The sequence below is a fragment of the Ursus maritimus genome, unplaced genomic scaffold, assembly GCF_017311325.1.
Source record: "Ursus maritimus isolate PB19 unplaced genomic scaffold, ASM1731132v1 scaffold_3, whole genome shotgun sequence".
Lineage (NCBI taxonomy): Eukaryota > Metazoa > Chordata > Mammalia > Carnivora > Ursidae > Ursus > Ursus maritimus.
In genome coordinates, this window is record NW_024425563.1 from 20,199,190 (window position 1) to 20,226,683 (window position 27,494).

At 47.3% G+C, this 27,494-nt stretch overlaps 1 protein-coding gene across 4 annotated transcripts in view; it reads left to right on the forward strand.

The window, feature by feature from the left end:
- PLXNA4 (plexin A4) overlaps positions 1–27,494 on the forward strand; it is a 354,685-nt gene that overhangs the window by 190,948 nt on the left and 136,243 nt on the right. For 3 of the 4 annotated variants that reach the window (XM_008712053.2, XM_008712054.2, XM_008712052.2), the window contains exon 3: positions 12,002–12,133. In XM_008712053.2, coding sequence (XP_008710275.1) covers positions 12,002–12,133 — 132 coding nt within the window. The remainder of the gene's footprint in view (positions 1–12,001; positions 12,134–27,494) is intronic. The other variant, XM_008712055.2, reaches the window with a different exon arrangement.

The window sequence follows — 27,494 nt, forward strand, 5'->3', positions numbered from 1 at the left end:
TAAGAATAACAATATCTGTTTGACATCTGAGGAAAGTGATACTCCAAGTTTGGCAGATTATCTACGGCTGCAGAGTTCCCGAGTGGCAAAGGTGGGGTTCCCACCATCTGCTCCCGGGCTCCCCCGCTCCCGGCTCTTTGGTCTGCACACCGCGTCTCAGGAGCCAGAGGACTCTGGTCTTTTGTAACGTGGATGAGCAGGGTCCATCTGCCAAGCACCGGAACTGGCTGATACGTGGAAAGCACATGGCGCGGCTTGTGGCAGACGGCGCATCAACTATTCATCTCCACTTGTTTTTCTAGGAGTGGGTGCAGTCTGCCTACACTCTCCTGTGGCCAGAGGCATGTGGGAAGTGGCAACCAAGGCTTTTCAAGTACGTGGTGCTCTGGGGTCACAATCCAGCTGACCCAGCGCAGCTTCCCACCTCTAACTTGCACATGCTGTGTCTGCCCATGAGTCTCTTTGCAAGGGGGCAGCAAGAAAGGCTGATTTTAAATATTTTGCATTTGAGATATGCTGATTTGAACCTTCTTCTGGCACTTCCTTCCTATCAATCATACTTTCCTTTTTATTCCTTCAACATCCTTCTCTCCTTGAGTTGTATCTTGCTCTTTGTGTTGGTACCCAAACGGGTGGGGGAGGGATGGAGGCCATTGTTCCCGATTCGTCCGTGTGGAGCAGTGCAAGGTGAGATGTCCTAATGGCAACCCAGAAATCATCGTTCAGTTCCGTGGGTGTGTAGCGAGAGACCCAAAGGGACCCATTTTCCCAGCAGTGTTTGGTAACACAGGGCTTGTCTAATTAATTACTGTTTACACTCTTGCCGTTCCCTTCGCATCCTTTTCCTCCTGGCTGGAATCAGGAAATCAAAACAAAGCACCCTCATTGTGCTATTCTGGGGCAGCCTAAGCAGTGTGAACACAGAAGCAGGGTCTAAGCCCACATCCCGAGCCCTGGGAATCGAAGCCAGGAGGAGGGGCTGCAGCATGTTGTCAAGTCCTCTCTGGTGAGACTGGGGTCTGGGCTGGACAGTCGCAGCTCCGCTCCCACTGCTGGATGTCCCTGGGAGAACCCCCTCCAATGGTTTGGGTTCCTTGCTGTACAATAAGGGAGCTCTGCATCGGGAGGACAAATTAAGATGTCAATGAGTAGTTTGAACATTTCCATCCATTCTTTTGTTCAACTAGTATTTATCGAGCCCCTACTACGTGGCATGGCTCAAGGGTTTGGGATGCGTCAGTGAACACGGAGGATAAAGACATCCGCTCTGTGGCATTTACGTTCTAGCAGGGGAGCCCCACAACAGTGTAATAAATGAGTAAATCACATAGTATGCGAGAAGCTGACAAGTGCCATGGAAGGAAGAAAAGTGGCACCGGGAAAGGAGATGGAGAGAGGCAGGGGGCGATTTTAGAATGAGAGTGACATTCTGGGGAAGCCTCAAGTGACGTTACCAGTGAAGTTCTGTCTCTAGGTATCCTCTGTGGCTGAGGAATGTTGACAGTAAGTGAGTGCCTGGGCCCTGAGGGAGCTGCCCTTGGCAGAGGACAGACCTGCAGCCGTGGAGTGTGGCCAGGACTTGGTGGTCCCCTTGTCCATCACCCTACACACCAGGCAACTCTTCCCCCAGAGATATGGAGACATGATAGGGGGTCCTTTCCCTAGAGAGCTTGAACCCCACAACCAGCAAATCACCACAATACTCAGACCCGATACTGGTGTCCCTACACACCCTTCCCAGTCCCTCCTCATCCGTGCACCTGCCCTCCGCCACTTTGTCACAGACTTCTGAAGGGAAAGTTTTAGAGGCCGTGTGGAAGTTGAGACATGGCCTCATCTGCAGAGACGGAGAGAGAGCGTGTGTGTTCACACATGTATGTGTTTGTATCTGTTAGTGTGCGTGTATGTCTAACGGTGCCAACTATGGCAACTCAGGCCCTGAGTTAGCTTCTCAGGTCATTCATTCGCTCATTCATTCATTCATTCAACAAAGGGGCGCTTCTGATGGGCCTGATGCTGGCACTCAAGGGCGTGCTCCTTCCTTTCACCCGCTGTTCAGCCTGTGTGGCAAGATGCTGAGTGACAGTGACCAGGTTATGTCACTTAGAGTCTTGGGGGGGCCAGTTGAATAAACTGCATAAATAAGATCCAAGAGGTTCATTATTTTTCCTCCTGAGAGACACTGCAGCGGAGTGTCCCAGGAAAGCGGATCCTTATCACTCATTTCCCGCCGGGGTTCCTCCCTGCTCTTTCCACCTCAGTAGGAGACAGATCAAGGCCAGGACGGAGAGCCAGGACCCCTAAGAGAGCCAAAGTTGTGTGCTCCAGGTTCTTTTTTTTTTTTTTTTTAAAGATTTTATTTATTTATTTGACAGAGAGAGACAGCCAGCGAGAGAGGGAACACAGCAGGGGGAGTGGGAGAGGAAGAAGCAGGCTCATAGCAGAGGAGCCTGATGTGGGACTCGATCCCGGTACACCAGGATCACGCCCTGAGCCGAAGGCAGATGCTTTAACGACTGCGCTACCCAGGCGCCCCTGCTCCAGGTTCTTGAGAGGAGCAGAGCCTGAATCCCTGCCCCCCTCCTTGGGCCCCTCACCTGCCCCCTCTTGTCTGCACCCTGCCTGCCCCAACACGGGCTCCGTTTTGCAAACTGACCGGTCTGCATGTACTGTGCAGGAGCTCCTTGAGATTCTGGGAACGGTGGAGACTTGCCTGAAAGGGAAATAGGCCTAACTCCAGCTCTGGCACAGCCTGAATGTGGGGTGTCTGTCTCCACAAGCCCTGCCCCCACGGCCCCGGTCCATGAAGGTGGCCTGGCTATGGGGCCACCCACACCACCAGGTGGGTCGCCACTTGCCTCTGTGTTTGGGCTTGGGGGTCTACGTGGAGAATTCAGAGTGTCCCGGGGACATCAGTCCTAGGGTTTAATCGGCCCCCACCCTGCCTCTCCAGGTGCGGCTCCATTCGCGGGCCTGCCAGATGAGACCCCACCCTCTTCTTCTATAGCTGGGCCCAGCCCAGAAATCTGGCAGGGTAGACCTTGACCAGGAAGTCTGGGGGAGGATGTGAAAAGCAAGAGGAAAGGGGGGATACCGGGGCTTGCCTGCATCTTTAAAGATGAATGGCACTGTTTGCTCATTAGGGAGATTATTCCAAGCAAGAAGGCAGCCAGAATGGTCTAGTGCAAGCATCTGCCTGCTACTGGGAGCCGATATTTATTGTTCAGTCCTTCAATGGATGTAAATCAACAGCCCGGCCCAGATAATGTTCCAGTAAACAAACAAGCAGCTGCCAGGAGCTCCCCGGATGGCTGACCTTTGTGGAGGCCACCCTGCTGATGTTTTAATAGCGCTCTGCCTGGCAGCGCAGACACTCACCGAGCCAGGGATGAAGAGAGGTGGATGGGATGGAGGGAAAGGGGGCCGCGCTGCCTAGGAATAGCCCGGGCTGCAGACCGAGCGGGAGGGGCAGGCTGGGGGTGCCTGTGTGTGCCCCCGAGGGCACGTGTGCCTGTCCCGGGTAGGCCCCCTGCAGGGGATGGCGCCGTGCGTGCTAGACACGATGATGGAGCTCCCTGCGTAGTCCAGGCAGGACCGATAGCCGGTCACTTTGTCCTAGTGTGGTCTCACCCACTGTTGCCTCTCTCATCTTTATTGAAGTATATTTGACAAATAAAAATTGTGTATATTTAAAGTGTTGATGTTGTGATATATATAATATATATATATACATTGTGAAAACACCTAAGACCAACCTTTTAGCAAATTTCATGTATACACTATGATCACATTGCTGTGTATTAGATCTTTAGAATTTATTTATCCTGTATGTGAAACTTTATACACCTTGACCAACATCTCCCCATGCCCCCTTCCCCCAGCCCCCGGTAACCTCCAGTCTACTCTCTGCTTCTGAGTCTATTTCAGATTCCACGTAGAAGTGAGATCAAGAAATATTTGTCTTCCTGTATCTGGCTTATTTCACTTAGTATGATGCCCTCCAGGTTCATCTATGGTGTTACAAATGGCAAGATTCCCTTCTTTTTTTTTTAACACTAAATAATATTTCCTTGTTTGTATGCATGTTTGTACGTGTGTATTATATATATAATTACGCACACTATATCTATGTGGTATATATATATATCACATTTTCTTTCTCTATTCAGCTCTCAACAGATGTTTAGCTTGCTTGTGTGTTTCGCTCTTGTGAATAACTCACTGGTTGTTAAATATTGAAATTCTTCCCCGTGATTGGCAGTTAGCTGTGCCCCTAGACCCCCGAGTGCCCACACCGTCTAGGTCCTGCTTTGCTCCCAGCTGTCTTGCCTGGTGCAACTGGGAGCCTCTGAGACTGTGCCCCTGCGGCATCTCTTCTGGCTGCTTGGTTCTCTCTCAGCTGTTCTTAGCTCTTCTCGACTGTCCCCCAGGGTACGGGGCATTCCTGTCATGCAAGAGGTGTGCCCAGATTGCCTGTAGCCTGAATGTGGAAAGAGAAGACTGGGGTATATCAAACAAGCTTGCCGAGTGCTAGGCTAGAGCAGAACCCAGCGCACACAGCTGCGTGTTGTAACTTGCTTGGGCTGATGGGGACCACACAGCTGGTTGGAGCTTACAGCTTGCGAGCTCCAGAAAAGCGAAGACAGTGGGACACAGGCTTCATGCTATAAATTGAAGGTCCTGGGAGACACAAGTGTATCAGCCAGGGAATGGAGTGAGCAAAATCTCCATGGAGGGCACCCCTAGAAGGATAGTTGGCAGCCAAATTATTAGCAAGGTCCCTTGGAGAGCGCAGATCAGAACACAGGGATGACGTGATCTAGAACTGTGCCATCCAACAGGACAGCCACTGGCCACACACGGCTATTAAGCCCCTGACACGTGGCTGGTCCATACTAAGGGCTGCTGTAAGTATAACATACATCCACATCAGGTTACAAAGATTTAGAGGAAACATCAGGTTACAAAGATTTAGAGGAAACGAATGTGAAATACCTCACTAACAATTTTTTATACTGTATACATGTGAATGTAATAATACTTGGGGCACATTGTGTTAGATAAAATAGATGATTAAAATTAATTGTAATTAATCAATTTTACCTATTTCTTTTTTAATGTAACCATCAGTGGAAAACGTTAAATTGCACGTGTGGCCCACCTTTGTAACTGGTGTTATATTGCTGTTACCTGGTGCTGCATAGAAGAACATTCCATCGGGTCTTTGGTGAGACCTGAAGGGACACCACACCCAACCACAGAGAACACATATACACTCAGTCTTCTCAGGACTGTGTTGTGTGAAGACAACCACATTTTTCCCTCTGACGCCCTTTTCCGTATTTTTACTCCCTTGACCAATATGGATATGTCTTTATAAAATCTGCTTGTACCACTAATTTCGCTACTCCAGATCCATCTTCTTATGGACTTCAGAGATTTTGTCTCCTACGGTGGCTTTCAAATAAATCTGATATTACCCACTATGTGGTTGGAGGTGGCATGTTGGTAGCTCTTTTGTCATATGGCTCACGTGCTCCCTTGAGCCTCACTTGGGGCTGTGCTGGTAATTCCTGGTTACACTCCAGTCAGTGGCCGGATCTCCTGGGAAGAGGGAACAGAGACCATGAACACTCTCAGCTGTAGGATTTGCCACGTGGCCTTATTTGTGTGATATCTGAGCCCTTCAGGAGACAGGCTTCCTTGGAGGACAGGGTGAAGACCCACCTTTCTCCTCCAGAAGCTAGCCCCAAGCCTAGAACACCATGGCATTCCATGAATGCTCTACGGATGATGAATGAATACGGAGTATCCCTCTTTCAAGGGACATGTGGGGTCAGGATGTGATGTTCTTCTTGGTGTTAACCTCAGCGAATAACATCTTCTAAACAACCAACTTTACGTGAACAGCTTCTTTATACATTTCCTACCTCAAAAAAAAAAATCGACTTCTAGTTTCCATCCTTCCTCACTACTTAGGTGATCCACAACTATCATCTGGATTGTGTAAAATAATAAATCTCCTTTATTCTGATGTGTACAATAATAAATCTGGTTTGTTCTTACTGTCACCTCACCAGCTTTGGGGTGGCCCCTGTGTTGGCCACTAAACCGGAGCCACTGGCCAACACGTGTCCTTTGATCTTAACTACACCTCTGTGGCCTGAGGCATCATTCCTAGGCTGTTCTCCAGGTGCGGGCATCTGGATTATGTTTCTACCTTATCAGGGGTGGACCAAACATGCTATTCTGTATTTAAGTGCACTTGGCCAGGAGAATGGCTTCCGTTTGTCTGTTTTCCCCTGAAATCCCATTTGAATGCTGCTTGACATGTTGCTGGCCATTTGGGCTGCCGTGGGGTATGGGGAACAGTGAGTGATGACATGAGCACCGTTCTTGGTCCTGCCTCTACTTTGACAAATTCCTTGGTCTCACCTTGATCAGTTCAGGGTCCCTGGTCCCGTTGGGAGAATGTGTTTGGTTTTTCCCACCGGGAGTTGACCATTTATGTAGTAACTACTCATTTTTTCCCCATCTTTATTAAGGCATAAGTGACAAATAAAAATTGCATATATTTAAGGTTTACAACTTGCTATACGTACGTCTTGTGGTATAATTGGTACAATCAAGCTAATTAGCATATCCATCACTTCACATAGTTACCATTTTCCTTGTGTGTCTGATGAGAACACTTAAGATCTACCTTCTTAGCAAATTTCAAATACACGAGTCAGTGTTATTAACTCTAGTCACATTGCTGTATGTCAGAATTTCAGAACTTATTCATCTTGTGACTGAAAGCTTCTGCCCCTTGACCAGCATCTCCCCATTTTCCCCAACTCCCAGCCCCTGGCAACCACCATTCTAGTCTTTGCTTCTAGGAGTCTGGCTATTTTAGATTCCACATATAATGAGATCATGCAACATTTGTCTTTCTGTGTCTGGCCTATTTAGCATAGCATAATATTCTCCAGGTTCATCCCTGTTGTCACAAGTGGCAGGATTTCTTTCTTTTTCAATGTTTTATTTTATATACATAAAATACATGCATATATATGTTTTGTATATACACGTGTAACATATATGTGCGTATATATGTATATGCATATGTGTGTGTGTGTATTACCTTTTTCTTCTCCTTTTATCCATCAATGAATATTTAGATTCTTTCCATATCTTGGCTATTACAAATAATACCGCAATGAACATGGGATGCAGTTATCTCTTTGAGATACTGATTTTGTTTCCTTTGGATAAATACCCAGGAGTAGGACTGCTGGATCATAGGTCTATTTTGAAATTTTGAGGACCCTCCAGACTGTTTTCCATAGTGACTGTACCAATTTACATTTTCACCAACAGTGAGCACGAGTTCCCCTTTCCCCACACCCTTGCCGACACCTGTCAGTAACTACTCAGTGAGCACCGGCCACGTCCTGGGTGCTGTGCTGGGCAGTAGAGCTGCAAGGCTGAGTCTCTGCATCCATGAGACACATAGTCCCAGCTTTTTTGCCCATGTGCAGCTCCCTCCCCAGTGCTCGCTGAGGATACATCAGCTTTCTGTAATTCATCTCCGTCATTGACCTTCCTGCTGTCCCAAAGAGCTCACAATCGTCTGCATATTTTCTTGCTCCCTCCTCCAGACCACTTACAAAAAATATTAAATAAAACAAGTTGAGGCACCTGGGTGGCTCAGTTGGTAGGCGACTGCCTTCGGCTCGGGTCATGATCCCAGGGTCCTGGGATCGAGCCCCACATCGGGCTCCCTGCTCAGCGAGGAGCCTGCTTCTCCCTCTCCATCTGCCTTCCTCTCCCTCTGCTGTTCCCCCCTGCTTGTATTCTCTCTCTCTGTCAAATAAATAAATTTTTAAAAATCTAAAAAAAAATATTCATAACACCAGGGCTTGGGAAATGCCCCTGGCCCCATTCCTCCATGCAGAAACGTGTCTTTTTCTGTCTCTAAATCAGTTCTCTCTCCATGGTCAGACTGCCCAAAGTCCCACAGAGACTCATTATTTTTAAATGCCTTTTTGTGTGGAATCTTGTCAAAGCCTTTTGGAAAATCTGAATCGCTAAGAGGCAAGCACGGAGCTAGGGACTGGGAGACCTGAGTTCTAGTCCTGACTGTCATTGGTTTATCACTGAAGTTTGGGCAAGGCGCAGAACAGCCCCCACCTCGGTTTCTTCATCAGCAAAATGAGAACGACGATGCTAGTCGTCAACATCATACAAATCTTAAAACCATGCGAAGAGGTGATGTTATTTAAGTATACCGTGCAAGGTAGCAAACAAAAATATAAGGGGTCATTATTTGAAAATTTACACCAGCATTGTCGTCATTCATTTGCATGATTCTCTCCGACAAGAACTGTAGTTGACGCAGACAGGGTTCCTCCCGCACTCCCGGGGTGATGTTTGCTCAACGTCAACTACTCGCACTTGTTGAAGGGATGCAGGTTTATACACCCAAAAGAAGCTGGCTCAACATGTGCTGGTGTAATACATAAACACACGGAGGCATGGACAGAATCAGTCAGACGTTGGTATGGGTCGAGGCCATGCCATTCGCTAGCTGTGTGACCATGAGCAAGTTACTCACCCTCTCTGTGCTTCACCTGTGAATGGGATAATATTAATGCTTACTTCGCAGCGTTAGGTGGTTTAAATGAGGAGTTAGTATTTGGAGAATGCCTGCACGAGCCCTGACACGCAATAGCCACTCAGTTATCACCAGTTCTTGTTGCTGTCGTTTATGTGAGGCCAAAGGGGCCAGCAGCTGGGCCGTCCTACCTAAATTTTGTGATGGTCCATCATTCATCCAATCCTACCAAAAGCTCCTTTTATCCCAGATCTGTGTGAGATTCTTTCAGCGGATGGGTGAACGGATGCTTTCCTTTCTGTTTTCTGAAATAAGTCGTGGGCTGGGGAGGGGCATGGGGAGAAGGGATCCTGCCTTTCCAATGACTGATTTTCCACCCAGGCAGAGTATGGAAGGGGCACCATAACCCCATCCCGCCTCCCTGGGGAAGGCTCATGAAAACTTGCCCTACGTGCTCCCTGGTCCATCCCCTGTCCCTGCCCCCACTCACCTGGTTTCCTCTGATGTCCACTGCCATCCAGCACATCACCTTGTGCTAAAGAGCAGGGAGGTGGGGCCCAATGATAAGGAAGATTGATCAGGCATGGAACCCAATTTCCCTTGGGGATCAGACCCCAGGCACTGCATGGGACGCATTCTACCAGCATTCCCTAGGGGAGCCCGCTCCTGCCAGCAGCCTGAGGGGGCTGGAGACCAGCCAGGGTGCTCAGTATCACTCTTGTCACTCTTGTGCTGCTGCTCCAGAGGTGACTCACAGCTGGGGATGAAGCCTGGCTGGGCTGGGGGCCAAGGCCATCGCCACGCGGTCAGACTTGAGTGGTAATCCCAATTGGTTTTGCATGAACTCTCATTTCATTCAGATTAAGGAAGGGCCTGGCCAGGGTGGACATCTGGTGGCGTGGGGGTGGGCACAGAAGCAGGAGGGCTATTGGAATCTGAGGCATTTTGATTTTCAGAGCTAAAAGTATTCTCTTTCTATTCCTTTATCGGTTTTGGGGTTTGTTTTCACGAGCTTCGTGAGAAATCAGCAAAAAAAAAAAAGAGTTTTAGCTGCATTCATGTATTTCTTCATTTTTAAAATAAATATTTGTCAAGCTCGGGTATTTTAGCATCAAAGTCAGGAATGACTGTCAGAAGCCTCTAGAATCATATGGACCAGAGACAGCCACTGACCTCAGCCCCTGCCTTTGTTTAGGTGACACGTCCCAGCGAGTGAACGTGAACCCACCGATGAACAAGGTCTCATGGCATGGGGGTGGTAGGAAAAGTGTGGACTTCAGAATCGAACTGAATTCTAATTCTGTCCCCAGATTTTATAGCTCAGGCTGATTGTTTAGTGCACCTCTGTCTCATTTTCCTCATCTTTGTTTTATCAGTATAGCAGTTAGGACTTTTGATGTTGCAAAAAAAAAAAAAAGCCTTTTTATTCCTTTAACAACAAGGAAGTAACTTGACTAACTAGAAAGTCCTGACATAGGGCAGGCTTTGGGGTCATTTTGATTCAATGACTCAGGGACATACCGAAGACCAATTGTTTCCCATCTCTGTACCTAAACCTTTCCTGGTTTCAACTCCCCTCTTTATGACAAGAAGACTGCCAGCCATTCTTGGAGCCAGCTGTTTCTTTGATGTGTTGAGGGTGAGGAGAAATTCTCTCTTCCCTGATCACAAAACACTGTCTGTCCCTGCTCTTCTCTGAGTGCACATGTTGATTCGCTTGGGCTGCTTTCTTTCGATTGCTGTGGCAACAGAGTGAGATTAACTGATTTGCTCATGCCCATCGGGGAGCAGCGCACCCCCACCCCTCGCTGGGGAAGCAGAGGGTGGGTCCAGTCTCGCCCCTAAGGTGAGAGAGGGTGGAATGGATGCTGGAGAGGCCATGCAAGTCAGGACAAATGACCACTAAGCCCACAGGATTGAGAGGATTACACCAAGAAGGAATTACGAGCAAAACCGTTTCTTAGTGCCTGACGTCTAGGAAGGGCTTAAAAATCATGCTTAAGAGGAAAACAAACAGACTGAGCCTAGAACAAACCTAAAAGCAAACACATAAACCACAAAATAACCTAGTGTCAGATTTCCGTGAATTCAACAGAAACGAGAGGCAGCAGACTTTCAGATGAATTGATGTCATCAGTTGGCCTTCATGTGGTGTCCCTTCTGTAACTTATTTGCTCTGAATAACTTCTCTTCTCCTTGAACTCACAAGAGGCTAAAAATTAAATATTAAAAATTTAAAGTAAGAGTGCATAATGGGAATATATAGAATATAATTTTTTCTTTAGTTTTGTTACTGAAATCTCTAAAATTACATGGTGGGTACCTTACAGAGTCTTATACAAATGGTATCTAATCGGGTTTGGTGATCCCCTAGCTGTTGCCTCTCCCTGTCTCCCTCTGGATGTTTGGTCCCAACTTAGGTGGATGGAATTTTTAGTACTGGGCAGTGATTGTGTTGACGCTATGAGCCCCGGCTTGTAATGATTCTGATTCCAGAGACCTGGGCCAGCACCCCAGGTCAGATGAGCACCACGTGACATTGGGAAGCCCCCATCTTACTAGATTTGTCCTCCACTCTGGGGGGGGGTGGTGTGGGCAAAAGTCTCTCCTGGTGTCTCCACATTGTCCAAACAGTTCTAGGAAGGCCTGCGGATGGCCCAGGGGTGATCTACTATGCTAAGTGTTCTCGGAAGTTTGGAGATGACTCATTCCCAACACACATTTTCCTGGAATGTTCATATCCCCTTCCCTGGGGACATGAATAGATCCTCTAGGAGGTTTCAAGACCTATATCTACTCCTAAGCCTGAAGCATAAGCCAATGGTTTAATGGCCAGAATAAGCCCACTCAGTGTGAAACTTCTGGGGTTGGCTCCTTGCCTGGTTCTCCTCAAAGGTGTGGCAATGATAACTGGGTAGCCATTTCAAAGAATCAGCCTGCCTCCTTACACCCACTTATTTTCTGAGCACAAATCTAGCAAATAATATTGCCTTTCTGTTACATGATGACACTCTGATCTGACACAGCTTCAGTTACCCACTATTCACCCAATCCCCAACCCCTGCTCCCCAATACCAACCCCATCGTCTTCTCCAAAGACGTCCAAGCCACAACTCAAAAACTTAAGGCTGAGGCAGAGGGAGCCAGAGAGGATAACACTGGGTGCTTTGTGGAGCCTGGTTTGGTTTCCTGCCTTCCCTTCTCTTTGCCTTTCCCAGCAGGAGCCCGTGGCGGGGGTGGGGGGTTCTATCACTCCAGCTCCTCAGGGCCTGGCCTTGGCATCATGCAGGCAGAGCTCACTGCCTCTCCCTTAGCTGTTGGGAGGGTGTCTGGGCTGAAGCTGGACCGTGGGCAATATAGGATCTGAGCTCATATCATCTCTCCTCTCCCTCTTCTCCACAGATCCGGGTAGATGGGCCCAGGGGCAACGCCCTCCAGTATGAGACGGTGCAGGTGGTAGACCCAGGCCCAGTCCTCCGGGATATGGCCTTCTCCAAGGACCACGAGCAACTCTACATCATGTCAGAAAGGCAGGTAAGGCTCTTGGGCTCTGTTAGACATCAGTCTTGCAGCTAAGTGCTAGCCTGTGGCTCAGTAGAACCTACAGGAAGCCAGCTGCAGAGAGGCCCTTTGATGTATTGGGCTCAGTGTGTATCTTTCTGGTTCTACTGCCTGGGGACTGAGGCTGAGTGCACTGAAACAGGGAATAAAACATTCAAAATATCAAAACATCTGGGAGTCTAGAACAAATCTAATAACTTCAAAGTATGGGTAAGTATAGATTCAGGGCCAACATTTACTCTCTTTTGAAGAAACATGGTACAAATGCCCAAGTTTTTGGTCCAGATTTCCCTACACAAAGTATAATCTCCTACCAAGGTCATCTTCTTGGACCCCGGAGGTCTATGGTGGGCAAAGATTTGTTGCCCAAAAATCTTAGTTGAGGGAACATCATAGAATAGTCAAATGGATGGAGATGCAAAAAACAGGGTCTGTGTGTGTGAAGTGAGTTGATATAGCATGTGTTCTGAGCCTTTGTATGTACCTGTAACTTGAGCATGAAGTTCCAGCAAATTCCATGAGGCCAAGACAGGGAAAACAATAGGGTGCAGGGATTACTGTTAACTGATACTGAATAGGAAGTAGCAAAGTTGGGCTTGTTTCTGGAACTCAGCTGAGTACTAAGTAAGTTCTTCAAGGTCCTTTGCTTATACCAGGACTCGTGTGTCTGTAGCAGGTATATGTATCACCTTGAAAATTCCATATATTTAAGAGTATTTCCTGGAGTGCCCTAATCCACAGCCCAGAGCGTTCCACCCCCACAAGACACACCCGCTCAAGAGTGGATTAGCACTGCCCTACCTTGCCCCTCTCATCTCTGTGTGGGATGGGTCATTCCCAGGAGCTGTCCCTCCAGTCCATGAATATGTATGTGACAAGGCAACAGCCATGAGGCGCAGATCCCATCTCTTATTCATCTTCATTAGCGAGGCCTGAACTCTCCAGAGGACCTTGCCGACAGAGTCTGGATTGTTCTGCCTGTCCCCTCTCCACACAGCGAAGGAGATGAATACCACATTATGCCACCCACAGGGCTTGTGCATTATGCGTTGGCAGCCCACAGCAGCTCCGTCCTCCCCAAGAGCTCGATGACATCTTCTCTTGGTGTGGGACTCCCCACTCAACCACACTGGGACCCATTGTGGTGTCTTCATCGAGCCTGCCCTGGCTTGGGGATTGCCTGATGTGGGGCCGACAGAGGAACATTTGACCCTAGGAGCCAGGACAGGGTATGAGCTGCTCCTTTGCTTTCATTCCTTGCTCTTTTTCAATGGAGCCCACACTATCTGCCTACCTTTGAGGCCCTAGACACTGAGGGGAAGCAGCTCTCCTTGGAGAAGACCCAATACCTCCACAAGGCATTACGTATTTCAGAATTCCTTACCTTACTTGAAAGCCAGGATCTCTCAACCTGGAACTTTATCTAAGAACTTCCAAAGATGGAAACTATAAGCTGGGTGGGGCCCCCTCTGATAACAGAGTTGGGATTCTGAGCTCCTTGTCCTCTGCATTCTGCTTGCCCAAGCCCAGTCAGTGGTCAGTACCCCACTCAGGCTTGGAGGATGGTGTACGCTGGGAGCTCTGGATTGTTGGAAAGGAAAGGAAGGCAGGAATGGATGGGGCCATGGCATTCATCCATTCTGGGGCTGCTCCTCACTGAGATGGAGGGCAGCCTGCCATCAAAATAAAATCCCAATGCCCCTGACAGCTGGCCCAACACTGGTATCCAGTGGGTTTGCACATTCTTTGTGGAAAGTGGTAGTACAGCACAATGGTTAAGTGCACTGGCTTCCGTGTCCGAATATCCGAGTGTGAACCTTGGCTCCACCATTTACGAAGTATGATCTCAGGCAAGTTCCTAATGTCTTTAAGACTTAAGGTTCTCAACCGTTGCATGGAAGTAGTAATAACATCCCATAGTGTCCCAAGATCAAACGACATAGCGCACATAACAGGCATGAACCAAGACTGGCACGGAGTAAGGGCTTGGTAAATGGAGGCTCTTATTCTTATGACATTGCAACAGGAGTGTCTGGACACTGGCAGTGCTTGAAGTCAGGCAGGTGGTGGCATCAAGATTCTGGGTGACCTCTCAGGTGTGGAGCTTAGGAGTTCAGGTCAAGGCTGAGGTGGGCTGGGAGCAGGGATTCAGTCCCAGCGGAAAGCAGATCAAAAACCCATAGCCTGTTTGTTGACTGGGCATACCAAGTAGAGCTGGGGGCAAGAGCAGCTTGGAATATACTAGGGATATTCCGGCCTCTGTCAGCTGGTGGGCTGGTGTCAGCCCTGCTGTGTCAGAGCACTTTCCAGGGCTGAGTCTACAGGTCAGTCTGTATTTGCTCAGCAATGATGTCTGCTCTGCCTGGAGGGCACTCCTGTTTCTCATCTGGCTAATTTTGCCCTGTCCTTGAAAACTGAGCTGTGCTGCCCTGTGCTACAATGAGTGATTGCTGACCTCTGCTTAGACACCTCTTTGGTAGCTTTTCTCACCCCAGGCTGTCTTTCTCTCCTTGTCTTTCTGTCTCACCAGACTGTCAGCAGCTTGAGGGCAGCCCTATGTTTTCTTTGGTCTAAATCTCACCTAATGGGCCTTTGATAATTATTTGATGAATGAATGAATGAATGAATGAATGATTGAATCCCCATTGTCATCACTGACCCAGAATTGGAAAAGAGGAACTGATCCGAATTATCTCTTGCTTATCTTAATTCCCAAGTTCAAACTTACATGTATAATTGTAAGACTACACTTCAGACAAAGGAAGCATCTCCCAAACTTCGGTCATCTGTTTATCACCACCACAACTTTTACCTTGTTCTGAACTATTTTTTGCTATGTGTTTTTATATAAGTAAACATACGGCTTAAACCTAAATAGCCTACTTTAACCTTCTCTTAAATAGTGCTATTATAGATCTGATGTGCTAGTCGTACATAATATACCTAATTGTGATATTGTGGCTTATAGTAGAAACTCTTATTTGGTCTTCATCCCCATTTCTGGCACTGATCTACCAAGACCCTTGGAATTTCCTGAGTGATGAGAGCAATAGGAGAATCTTTTGTTAGAATATTTGGTCTCTTGTCCTCGGTTCCTAAAATCTTCAGGAGCCGTACAAGTGAAATGGGTGTCTTGTTATTCCTAATAAGCCCCTTTCAACCACCACTGAATTTATGTTAACTAGGTGACTTTTGGAAATCCCCTAAAGAATGGGGGGGTTGTTGGTTGTCAGGGGAGCCAGTCATGTGATTAGAGGGTCAGAAAAGGTAGGGATGGTGTAACTAGTAGAGGCAGAGAATGGAGCGGGGTGTGTGTGTGTGTGTGTGTGTGTGTGTGTGTGTACGTGTGTACGCATACAAATACTATATATATCCTGGCTCCGTGACCATAGACAAGTTATTAACCCTCTCAGGACCTCATTTATTCATTCAATACTAACAAATGTTGAGCACCTACTCTGAGTCAGCCACTTTCTAGATACTAGAGATTCAGTGGGGAATCAGGTAGACAAAATCCCTGCCCTGATAGTGCTTATATTTTAAGTAGAGACACAGACCACAAATGAGTAAATGACTGAATGCTGTATGTCAGGTGATGGCGAATACAGTGAGAAATTTAACAGACTCAGTGGGAATAAAGTGGTGGCTGGGAAACACGGTGGGGAATGCTCTTTTCAGGAAGGTTGTCAGAGGAAGTCTCCCAAGAAGGAAACTTCTGAGCAGACAGGAGGATGAAGTGAAGTGGCAGGAGGCAACTGGGAACAAATCATCATCCAGACAGGAGGCACGGCTTGCTCAGACGCCATGAGATGCAAACACGTACTTGGTGTTTCCGGGGACCCAGAAGGGCTGCCTTGGAACGGGGAGTGGAAGGTGGTAGGTGATGTGCCGGGAGATCACCACACCCCAGTTTGTGATCTGTGAAATGGGAATGTGGGAAGTGGAACTGATCTCCTGGGGCACTGATGAAGATCAGATGAGATAATGCCTGTAGAAAGGGCTTGGCTCAGCATCCAGAAGTGAGGGAACCTCCAACCTATTACAATTATTTGCAAACTGAATAACTCCAAACCAGGGTATTATTTCTACTATCAGGAATATGTGAGTTCCTCTTTATGTCTCACCCAGCGAGACTCTCACTTTCCATATATGCTTCTCCTTGGTGTGTCGAAGTGAGTGTACCACTGGGTATCTCCATGGGATGTGTGTGTGCGTGTATGTGTGTGTGTTCATGTGTGTGTGTGTGTGCGCACATGCACACCTCCTCCTGTGTCTGCCCCCGCCTGTATGTCTCCCATCAGCCTCCTTCTTGCTTCGTACATATCTGTGTGGATGTATATGGTGTGTATTTACTACGACTCCAGTGCTCCCAAGGGAATGTCTATACACACTGAAACTGTCGGGATAAAAACCTGCCAAAGCAACGGGAGAGAAGTGAGAAAAAATGCCAGCGAGGCAGATGAACGAGGAGATGAGGTGGCAGAACTGGGCTGTCCTCGGGTGCCCTGGAGCAGCCCCCGAACTGGGGAAAAGCAGCTGTCCCCCACACAAGGCAAGTGTCTTTTATAGGGCCCAGAGCAAGTGGCAGATTCAGCCCTTTCACACGGCAGCCCTCCCCTGCCTGAAAGCCAGAGGCGTCACACACATGTTTCTGCTTTGGAGATACGCTTCCATTGCGTCTGGGCCAAAGCCATCTTCCATGGCGTTCTTTGTTTTTACTGACTCCTGTTGACAGCGGGTGTGCTTCCAGGTGCCTGGGGACACTCACATGAGCTGGTGACACTCAGGTCCTAGCCGTGACCCGGGACAAGATGCCTGTGGGGGCTGAGGAGGTGGGTCCACCTGCTGGTCGGAGTTACTCGGAAGGAAGGCAGGGCCGGTTGGGGCATCTCTACTTGGCTCCTTCCAGCATAATCCAGTGGTCAAGTCACGAGGGTCATCTTGCTTTGTAACATACTACCCGGGCCTGATTCATTCATTCACTCAACAAATATTCACTAAGCATCTACCAGGTGCCAGGTGCTAGCCTAGGCACTGGGGACACAACGGTCAAGATACAGATAACAACCTTGACTGTAGGGGCTTGTGGTTTTTGCAAGAGGACACAGCAAAGAAGCTACCAGCATCCTGGATAGATCACGTAGTAAGTTCGGGACAAAAGGAAATGGGGCAGAGTAAGTGGGACCTGGAGACCTAGTCAAAGCAAACACATTGTCATTCTAAACAGTGATCAGAAAGGTCTTCCCATGGAGGCATAGGTGTAAAAGGGGGTGAACGGAGGCCTGTTGACCTATCCCCTTCGCTGTTCTTCGTGTTTCTTTTCAAGCTCTGTGTTCGGGGTTGTAAAGCAGAGCTGGTCAAGTGTGCCTGTTGGGATGAAACTGGTGAGAGGGTCCCTTTGTCACTGGGATTTTTACCATGTTGAGACTTGCACGGGGAAGTTCAGTTTGAAGGGAAGGTGGTACTGTGGTCCCAGACAGGCTCACACCACTTGGGGCTGGAACCCCGAACTGCATGGTGCCTCTGCTGGGACCGCCTGTGTGATGGGGCGCCATTACTGCTTCTTCGTGACTCAGTGTCCCTCCCGTGCCCGGCCTGCCTCCCAGGGGCGTTCTGAGGGCAGCCAATGTGAAGTGTGGCAAACCCCTATCCCACATAAGGTGCAGCCGTGAGATGGTTTCTGCCTCCGCTGGGCTCCTGTAAGAACGATTCTGACTCTCTGGGCACCAGGTCAAGGGCAGATCTCTCTTGAGGTGCATTTGCGGTGACTACGGCTGTCTGGCATCATTCTTCCTGCCCCTGCAGGGGACAGGGCTGTATGCTGCCATTTGCGTCTGGATGGCTGACACTGTGACAAGCCCATTTGGACGTTTGCTCCCGGCACCCAGACCGGGCTGTTCCGATAGCTCCTGGGAGAGGGAACTTGAAGCAGGGACCTGAGAGTGAGTGACAGGAAATGGAGCCACCTCAGACACTCAAAAGAAGAGGAAGCCTGTTGTAGTGTTTCACCCAATGTCACTCAGACGGAAGCCTTCCCATTTGTCTGGCACTAATCCCGAAGTTTCCAGCGTGCCCTTACTGAGATGCTCCCGCTTCTCACTTCCTTCTCCATAAAAGGCAGAACATCTCCATTTTACTGTTGCAGAACCAGAGGGACCCAGACAGGGGAAATGACTTCCTGCCCCAGCTTCCTACACTCCCCAGAAGTTGGGAGGCTGGCTTCTCCCTAGCATCACAAAACCCCAGAGCTGGGAAAGCCCGCAAGGCTTGTTGGGTCCACCTCTCTCCTGCAGCCTTTTCCCTGTAGGACTGAAGAGCAAACGAAAGCCCAGAAAAGTGAATGGCTTGTCCAGTGTCACACAGCACATTGGCCAGGGAGCCAAGTTAGCGTCCAACTCAGCTCCTCCCCTAATGTCTTCTGCAGTCCCTCTTCCCATGAGGGACATGGAGCTCTCCGTGGGGGCAAGAGACACTCCTTATCTTCTGCTCTTGTCCGCAGAAAAGTCATACACCCGACTCCTTAGGCTCCAAAATAAGCCTAGGATGGCAGAAGGACTCGCTGAGGGTGGAGGGCTGAATGGGGCAGTGGGGGTGACAGTAGGGGCTCAGGACCGCCCCACGGCCCCACGGAGGAGGTGCCCTGGCTTATTCTGTCTTAGTTCCAGCCTGGTGCAGTTTGGGACAAGAGCTGCCTTGCAACATCTATTCTAGAGCCTCTTGGGGTACATGGGGCCCCAGACACAGTCAACCCATCCCATAGGGAGAGCAGGCAGGGGACAGACATATTCGCAAGTGGTCACTCATGTAGGCATAAAGTCTCGAACACCTGAATATGACTGAGTCCAGTCACTTCCCCAAGAGGAAAAATGACAGTGGCCTGACATTTCTCACACGGGGTGACTGGAAGGCAGAACTGTGTGCAGGAGGGAGACCACAGGGTGGTCGCGAATAGGCCATGAATTTGGGTTTTCATCCAGGCCCTTTGCGCACTCACCAGCTCTGCCATGGACCAAATCATTCGTGCAGGTTGCACTTCAGTTTCTTCATGTGTAAAATGCAAATGATAACAACCACCTCTCAGGGCTTTTAGGATGAAAGGTGAGATATGTAAAGGGCCTAGCATGCAGTAGACTTTCAGCGAATTGTGGGGGCTCTCTCCATCATTATTATCATTATTATTACCACTTTGGCAGCTGAAGGCCAGTTCAGCTCTGGACACCAGCTCCCCAGGACAGCCTGGCACACATGCCCCCTGTCCATTTCAGAGCCCCTCGGACAATACTAAGGCCGAGCGTTTCCTTTATGCCTGCTGGTGCTGTCCTCCAGGAGACTGAAGAGCCAGGAGCCCATTGTCCCCCACCCTAGTCAACAGAGCTGTGCAGCCTCTGTGGGGCTGGGGGGGGGGGGTCGTCTGTACTCTACTTCTGTGGGGGGGGGGAGGAATTTTAGTGTGTTTGAGTCAAGCCCCATTGGACTTGAGGTTATCACAGACCGGGCGCCTGAACTTGCTTCTGGCTCCTCATCCGTCAGGACTCCTAGGGCAGACAGGGAATGGTTGGTTTCCCTGCCCTCTGCCCCGAACACCAGAAGAGCTAGTGTATAAAGGTAGGGCAGCTAGGGGATGGGGGGCGGGGGGTGGTGTGCGCAGGAGAAAGGACTAGGAGATCCAAGGGGCAGGTGATTAGGGAAAAGCCTTGGCAGCTCCTATCCTGAGCTCCATTAAAGCATCTGTCTCCGGCAATGGCCCTGACACTCACATCTCCTCTCCACTCGGTGCCTGCGTCCCGAGACCATCGGGGCACTCGAAGTGCCATTTTAAAGACAACTGCCTGTAATATTCTACTTAGGAGCATGTGAGGAGACTCCAGCAGCTTGGGCAAACAGGGCCAGGGACTGCTGCATCTCTGCCCCCTTCCAGGTCCTTCCTCCCACCATGTGTGTTTTCCAAGTGCCCACTGCATGTCCTCCTGGTGCAGCTGTAGGCACTGCACAGTATAGAAAAGAGCAGAAGGAAGGCGCTGTTCTGGGAGCCTCTGTGGGAGGTGAGCTGGGAGCAGACTCCAGCCGGCAGGGCATTGAAACAAAAGTGGTCCTACTGTGAGGATTACCCTGGACATCCAGCTTTCTTGTGTAGTTAGTGCTGGGGTGGGTGGAGGACAGGATGTCAGCCTGAAGAGCATAGTCTCCTCGTGCATTTGGGTGGGTATCATGAGGACTCTGGTCTAGAGGCCAGAGATCTTGGGGTGTTTCCCAAGATGGTTCTCAATTCTGCGGGTGCCACTCAGCTCCCTTCTCCTCTTACCTAGGGCGGGTATGGACGGAAGCTGACTCCCACCATCCTATCCCACACTCCTGTCCTCTAGGGACGGCACCTGAATGGAAGTGGTTCCATTCGGTGAGACTGATTGACTGGTGCTTGAGTTCTGCAGAAAGAGAGGCTGGGAATATCAGATACTTAAGTGAACTGTGTACTCAGTTTGAATATTGATGAGACTTTTTCCAAAGTAAATAGATGCATGTTAATTTGTGCCATTGTTCAAGATGACTAGTTGGCATTAGTGATGCCACATGACTTTACCAAATGCAATATAGGCATAAAAGGAAAAATTACAAATGGCAGAATTATATCTGATCTGAGCCCCTTAAGTGCATTTCAGATATTTTGCATAGACAATGGAGACATGAATTTGAAACCGACTCAAAGACAATGCCATCGTTTCAAGGAAATGCATAATGGTTGAGGGGGAGACTATCTGGATATTTATTTAAAGTTATGCACAACAGCAAAGGACTGGAGAAGCAAGCGTAGGAATAGGTATGTCCTCAGAAAGGATTCTGCGTGGGTGCTGAAGGTTATCTGGTTCCCTGATGGATGACTTGAAGGTGGTTCAGAGCAGGAGCTGGAACTGCCAGCCGTTGTTTTTGGTCCTAGTTCTGCCACTTACTACCTATAGGACCTTGGGCAAGTTATGTAATCTCTGGGTACCTTCAGTTTCTCAACAGGAACACTTGCTAGTGCCCACTGCCTGGGTGGTTACAATGAGTAAATTAGAAAGCACATATGAAATTCTTAGTGCAGTGCTTGGCACGTAACGAGGGCTCAGTAAATCTTAGCTTTCCTCTTTATTGTTTTTAGTATGCTGGTCTAGTAGAATGGTGTCGGTGTTTTATTTTTTAAAATTTCACCCATCATATTTTTCCTCCCATCATTCATAAACTCACTTCCATCTCCTCCGAAGCATGTCAGGCCCCTGGTGTTGGGTGGCCAGGGCGGCAGAGAGCAGAGCAGGCAGCCTGCACTGGCCACACCTCCCATCCTCTGCTGCACCACAGCCTGACTCCACAGCTGTCAGGGGCCTTTCGGATGGAGCTGTGGTCTTTGTGCCCAGATCGCTTCCTGGAGACATCGCCTCCGGCAGGAGTCACGGCTCACACCGGAGCTTACCTGCAGGGTGAAAGGAGGAGCCCCTCGAGGGAAAGTCCTACTGCTCTGAGGCCACTTTTGTCCACAAGGCTTGGAGAGAAATGCAACTTTCATTGAGGTGAGGGCATCTCAGGGCACAAGTAATACACACATGAAGTGTGATGCGTGAACGAGGCCTCCCACCTGTCCCTTTGCCTTGTTATGGCTTTAAGCATCAATTAGTCCAGGATTCCCCAGATTTTAGTCTCAGAACCAAAGTTTGGCAGGATATTTTTTTTTAAGTTTTCTTTGGTCAAATACATTTGAAGAAATCTGAATTAAGCAGATATCTTACAACATTTGGTGTGCTGATGAGTATTAGAAGTCCCCAAGCTGGGGGTGGAGTGGCAAATTGGGGAGGTGGTGTCTTCCAAGATCATGTGATCACAGAATTCACTTTACCAGGAGCACCCAGAGCGGTGGGCGGAGTATGGCTCCTTCACTGGGAAAAAAAAAGACTTCACTTTGATTTTTCCCAGCTCTTCTGGTTTCCTCTCCCTGCTCACTGGTGGTCTCCCTGGCTCTAGCCTGACCCTGGTCCCTCTTATTCTTCTTCTTCTTTTTTTTTTTTTATTATGGTACGTTAGTCACCATACAGTACATCATTAGTTTTTGATGTAGTGTTCCGTGATTCATTGCGTGTAACACCCAGTGCTCCATGCAATACGTGCCCTCCTTAATATCCTTCACCGGGCCAGCCCATCCCCCCCGCCAAAACCTTCAGTTTGTCTCTCTTCTTTTGCACTGTTCCATCTCCAAGCACAGGCTGAATCCTCTGTCTCAACTCTCCGGAGGTCAGGAAAAGAAGGGTTCTTTGGATCCAAGTCTCAAGGTTACACCTGGACCTCAGGCTACTAATCTTCCCTTGCAGCTCACTGACTTCTGGCTTGCTGGCACTCACTCGAATTCCCTCCTCTATCCTAGGTGCCTGGAGCCCTCTTCAGCTCTGAACTTAGCCCCAACCTTAATCGACAATTCATTGTCCTTCTCAGAAAGCCACCAATTTTATTAAAATTATTGAAATTCTGCCTCTTCCTACTGTTGCCATTCAAAGGTATATGTTTGGGATTAACAGAGTTAATGTATCCTGTCAGTTTACATCTGCTCAGATGGTCCTTAACTGAGGGGCCATTGTTTATTTTCAAATATTTATTACTCTATCTTCAACAATTAAATAAATGTTGATAACCCAATATCCCTCAGTTCACATGATTTAGAGGAGGCAATACACTTATTTATTATTGTTTTGCTCCACAACACCAAAGACCTAAACCACAAACCCTAAAACATTGAGCACCCTTTTTGCTGGTCCAGTGTAGTGGTATTAAAGTGCACTTTGATGCTAAGAAGTACAAAGAATGATCTGATGGGACAAAGGAAGAAACCATTAGAAATCCTTTTTTTTTTCTTTTTAAAACAAGATTAGGCTTTGCTCATATTTAGTATACAGTCAATACTGGATACTGTTTCCGTGCCTAGGTCTGTATGTCAGGCATCCATGTGTCAGAAAGGCAAGGAGAAGCATGGGAGCTCCATATCTCCCAGTGGTGATACGGTGTTTTTACTGGCTGATTCAGTTTCAATATATTACAACACGTTTGCAGTGTATGTGCAGCAGATATCGATATTGTAAAAACAATCCTCGAAACAGAATCTTTACAATTTGAGATGGAAGTAACCATGAAGACTTTTTTGTACAACCCAGGGGTTTGCTAGTTATGGAAACATAATTAAACATTTTTCTTCTAAAAGAACCGAAATGTTCCACATTTGCTGATCTTTTCAGGTCTGACAAGCAGCTGTCAGAAGTATGTCACTTTGCTGATAACTTTAAAAAATTGAACACTTCATCTGCCCGCTCAAATATAAAGGTAATACGTTAACAAAGAGTTAGAAAGTAATCACTTGCAGGAAGAATTTACAGCATGGGGAGACCATTGTGAAAGAAACAAAAAATGTTTGGAAATATTTTCATCTTTATGTGATTTTGTTGTTGATAATGAGTGAGTGTGACACTTTAAAAACTTCTATCTAAAAACTTTTAAAACTTGGAAACAGAATCTTCTACTTGCCAAAAAATCTTCCGAAGGAAGAGTTTCAGAGAGTTTTGACCCGTTTTTTAAAAATGTATAAAAATTCAGCACCTTCCGATTAGTTGAAAGAATAGCTGATTGACATCAGAGAAGATGGAAATCTACCAACTGAATTTCAACAACAATCTTTACATAATTGGTGCATGAAACCGAAGAGAAGTTTCTTGGTTTAGTCAGCATAGCCAACAACGCTTTTTGCATTTCTATGTCGATGTGAGGTGTCTTTTTCCATTATGACAGCCATGAAAGCAAAGTTTCAAAATAAATTGAACCCTCAACCTCAGAACATCGTATCACTAAGTGCTCAACAAAGACTTTCACAAATAATGAAGCCAAATCTCACATATCAGTCCCACCATTTTTAATAATAATTTTCTTGGAGATAGTAAAATGTTTTGTATCATTCATTAATAAGATAAAATAAGCATTAAGATGCTATTTTATCTTTATCTCGTATCTTTATTTCCTAACTTTCTGTGTAGTTGATAATGCAGTGATATTAATAAGTAGAGCATAGATAGTCTTTATAAACAAATATGTGTATTATAGGTGCATGCTCAAAAAGTTTTTACTACAAAGTATGCAATCATCAATACTCTTTAGATACCCGCTGTCTATCAGAGTATGTAAATTTGCAGAAGCTTCATGAGTTAATCTCATTCAATCTCTAATCTTCCCTTTCCTATCACCTTTACAACTATCTCCTCTGATCCAAGAGTCTGTTGTTAAGACCCAGCTCAGAAGTCCATAGGGCCCATTGTACATTGGCGCATCAGTGTGGGTGGAGTCAGTATGGTCAGTTTCTTTATCCTTGGGTAATTTACCTAACGTCTCCTAGATTTTTCGAAATCCCAGATCCCTGAGCAGCAGACAGAACATTCTCTCTGGGAGGAACTGTAAAGAATTTGAGATGGTGCTGACAGATAAGACAGTCTCTAGACAAGCAGATAGCATGATTATGGCCATGGCCATACAAGCTGGCAGGGAATATTTTTGTAATAAGTGAGGCCAAAATGACTGTGGATCTTGAGAACTGTTTTAATAGGCGTAAATCTGTCGTCTGGAGTTAACCTTTGCTCATTATGTCTCTCATTTCCCATTCATTCTTCCTTTGTCCCATTCTCTCCTTTCTCCTCCCCCCCCCTTTTTTTTTATTCCTCGCACCTTCCTCCCTGTTTTTGATCTGTCTCTTGTCTTACTCTTCTCCACATTCACCTTCCATTTTCCTGGTCTCTGAGGAGGGAGGGAGAGCTGGAATGGGGTCAGGCCTGTGTTTTTCAAACTGCCGGTCATGACACATTAGTGGGTCGAGAAATCAATTTAGTGGGTCATGAAATCAATTTAAAGGGTCATGACCAGAATTTTTTTTTAAATGGAATAGAATAAAATCGAACAGAACAGTGTCCATCAAGCACAGTAAGGATAAGTACTATTTGTGAAACTATATATGTGCATATGTGTGTGCCCTGGGTTGCAATGTAAAGCATCTCTTGCCATGAGTCATGGTCAAAGGGAAAGCCATTGGTCTAGGATTAGCATCTTCCATGTACCGGCAATAAGTTTACCTAAGCTTTGGGCATCCAATTCACATTTCAAGCCGTGCTAATGACATCATCTGGCCCTCTGCTGGTTTTTATTCAAGTGATTTCTCAATTTCAACAATTTGGCTTCCACAGTTATCGACAGTTCAGTGTGGCAGCTGTGGGGTAGTGGATAAGGCATTGGACACAGAGTAAGGCTAACTAGAATCAAGTTCTTGACTCATAAGATCTTGACTTCTGAGTCTTAGTTTTCCCATTTGTGGACCATCAATGCATTCTAACCTATTATTTCATTAAGAGTCACTCGGAAATGAATGTATTTCTATAGCTCACTGGGGTGATAGAAGTCCCCCCATAACCAGAGGGGACCAGGAGTCCTGTCCTCTCCAGGCATTGCCTGGACGCTCCAAGGTCTGAAAAGATCAACGTGGTAGCACACCTATGGCCTATCCATGGCATCGGAGCATACCACCACACACCAGTGGGGAAGCACTGTCTAGATGACCAGAATGCACTAGGTAGGCCTGTTCCTGCAGCTCTGTGAAGAGTCCCCACGCTGGGAACATACAAAGATGCACAAGACATCTAGGCCCTCAAAGAGCTTACTACTTAGTGATTGTGTTCACCGCCTGCAGTTTGCAAGAGACACTGGGTGGTATGGGGCCAGCTAAGTCATGATTAACCTTTCTTTGCAGTGGCCTCTCCTTGTCTAAAGCCCTGACAATCAAAGTTTCTCTTCTGTCTGTGGGAACTTGAACACAACCCCTAAACCACCTTACAATCCTGATATTTCTTAGTTATAGATGTAAACCTGAGTCAAGTCAAGATGCAAGGGGCAGACTCCAATGGGTCTCTAAATGCCAGACACTGCTGCATTTGCCATGTGCACCGAAGGGAATAAAACTAATTACTACCTTCCTAAAGAGCTGAGCATGGGTGGATACACCCTTGAAAGTGGCCAGCAAAAATGCTTCTTGCAAAGCATTCTCCCCATGCAGCTGCCTGCAAGTCTCTCTGCTACAGCCTTTGCTGCCCAAGGACCCCTTCCTCGGGCCATTAGCGAAGAGGCTGGTCATTATTAACTAGTTGGCATTGACTGATGACACTAAGCTTTTTTTTGGCCTCGTGTGGGCTGGTGGCAGGGGCTTAGTTGACCCCTGGAATTTGGAGTTTATTCTGCCATGAAAACAAAGAAATAAATCAGAGGAATGAATAGAAGCCCCGATGGTTAGACAGTAGTTAGAGACAGCTCAACAGCCTCAGCTGGCCCCCTCCCCAAGGACACACCACAAGAAGGCTCCTGCCTCCTAGGCCCTTGGTTATCACACCCAGATTCCTGGTACAGCTCCTGTCTGGGCTAGTGAAATGAGGAAAGAGACTCCTGTTTCGCTCTCTCTCTTTTGTTTTGTGTTTTTGGTGGTGGTGGTTTTTTGTTTTGGGGAGTTTTTTTGTCCTCTGGAGCCTGGTACTGTGGAAAGGGATGGTGTCTGTTCAACATCTTGCATACTGGCAAAGATTTAGAAATTCCATTTATGGAAGGGACCCCTTCTTTAAAATATGCTTCTATAATAGATTGTATGTTGTGAGTACCACAGAAATCTTTCTGCATAGAAAATCACTCTTTTGGGGTGCCTGGCTGGCTCAGTTGGTAGAGCATGCAAGTCTTGATCTCAGGATTATAAGTTTGAGCCCCATGTTGGGTGTAGAGATTACTTTAAAATAAAATCTTTTTAAAAAAAAAAAGAAAAGAAAAGAACTCTTTTAACATGTTCTGCAGTTATTTCCTTTGTCAGTCATAGTTGATTTTTTTTAAAAGTGAGATGCCCTTGTTATTAAATGGTCTCCTTTCAATTTAATTCAACAAGCAGATATTGTTGACCTACTAAAGGGATTGACAAACTACAGTACAAATCTGGTGGACCCCCTGTTTTTGTAAATAAAGTTTAACTGGAACCCAGTCACACCCATTCATTTACATATGATCTGTGGCTGACTTGACCACAACAACGAAGCTGTGTGGCAGTGACAGGCCATATGGCCGTGGCAAAGTCTAGCCTAGAACCTATCCAGACTTTTGTAGAAAACAAGGTGATTTCTCCTGACTTATTATGAGTTAGACCTCAAGGTCAGGGAACAAAGGGATGGGTACAAAAGAAGTCAGGCGGGATCCTTGTCCTTTGGGAGGTTACAAGTTCACGAGGGGAGAAAGATCTGAAACATAAAGTTTAAACAGCCAA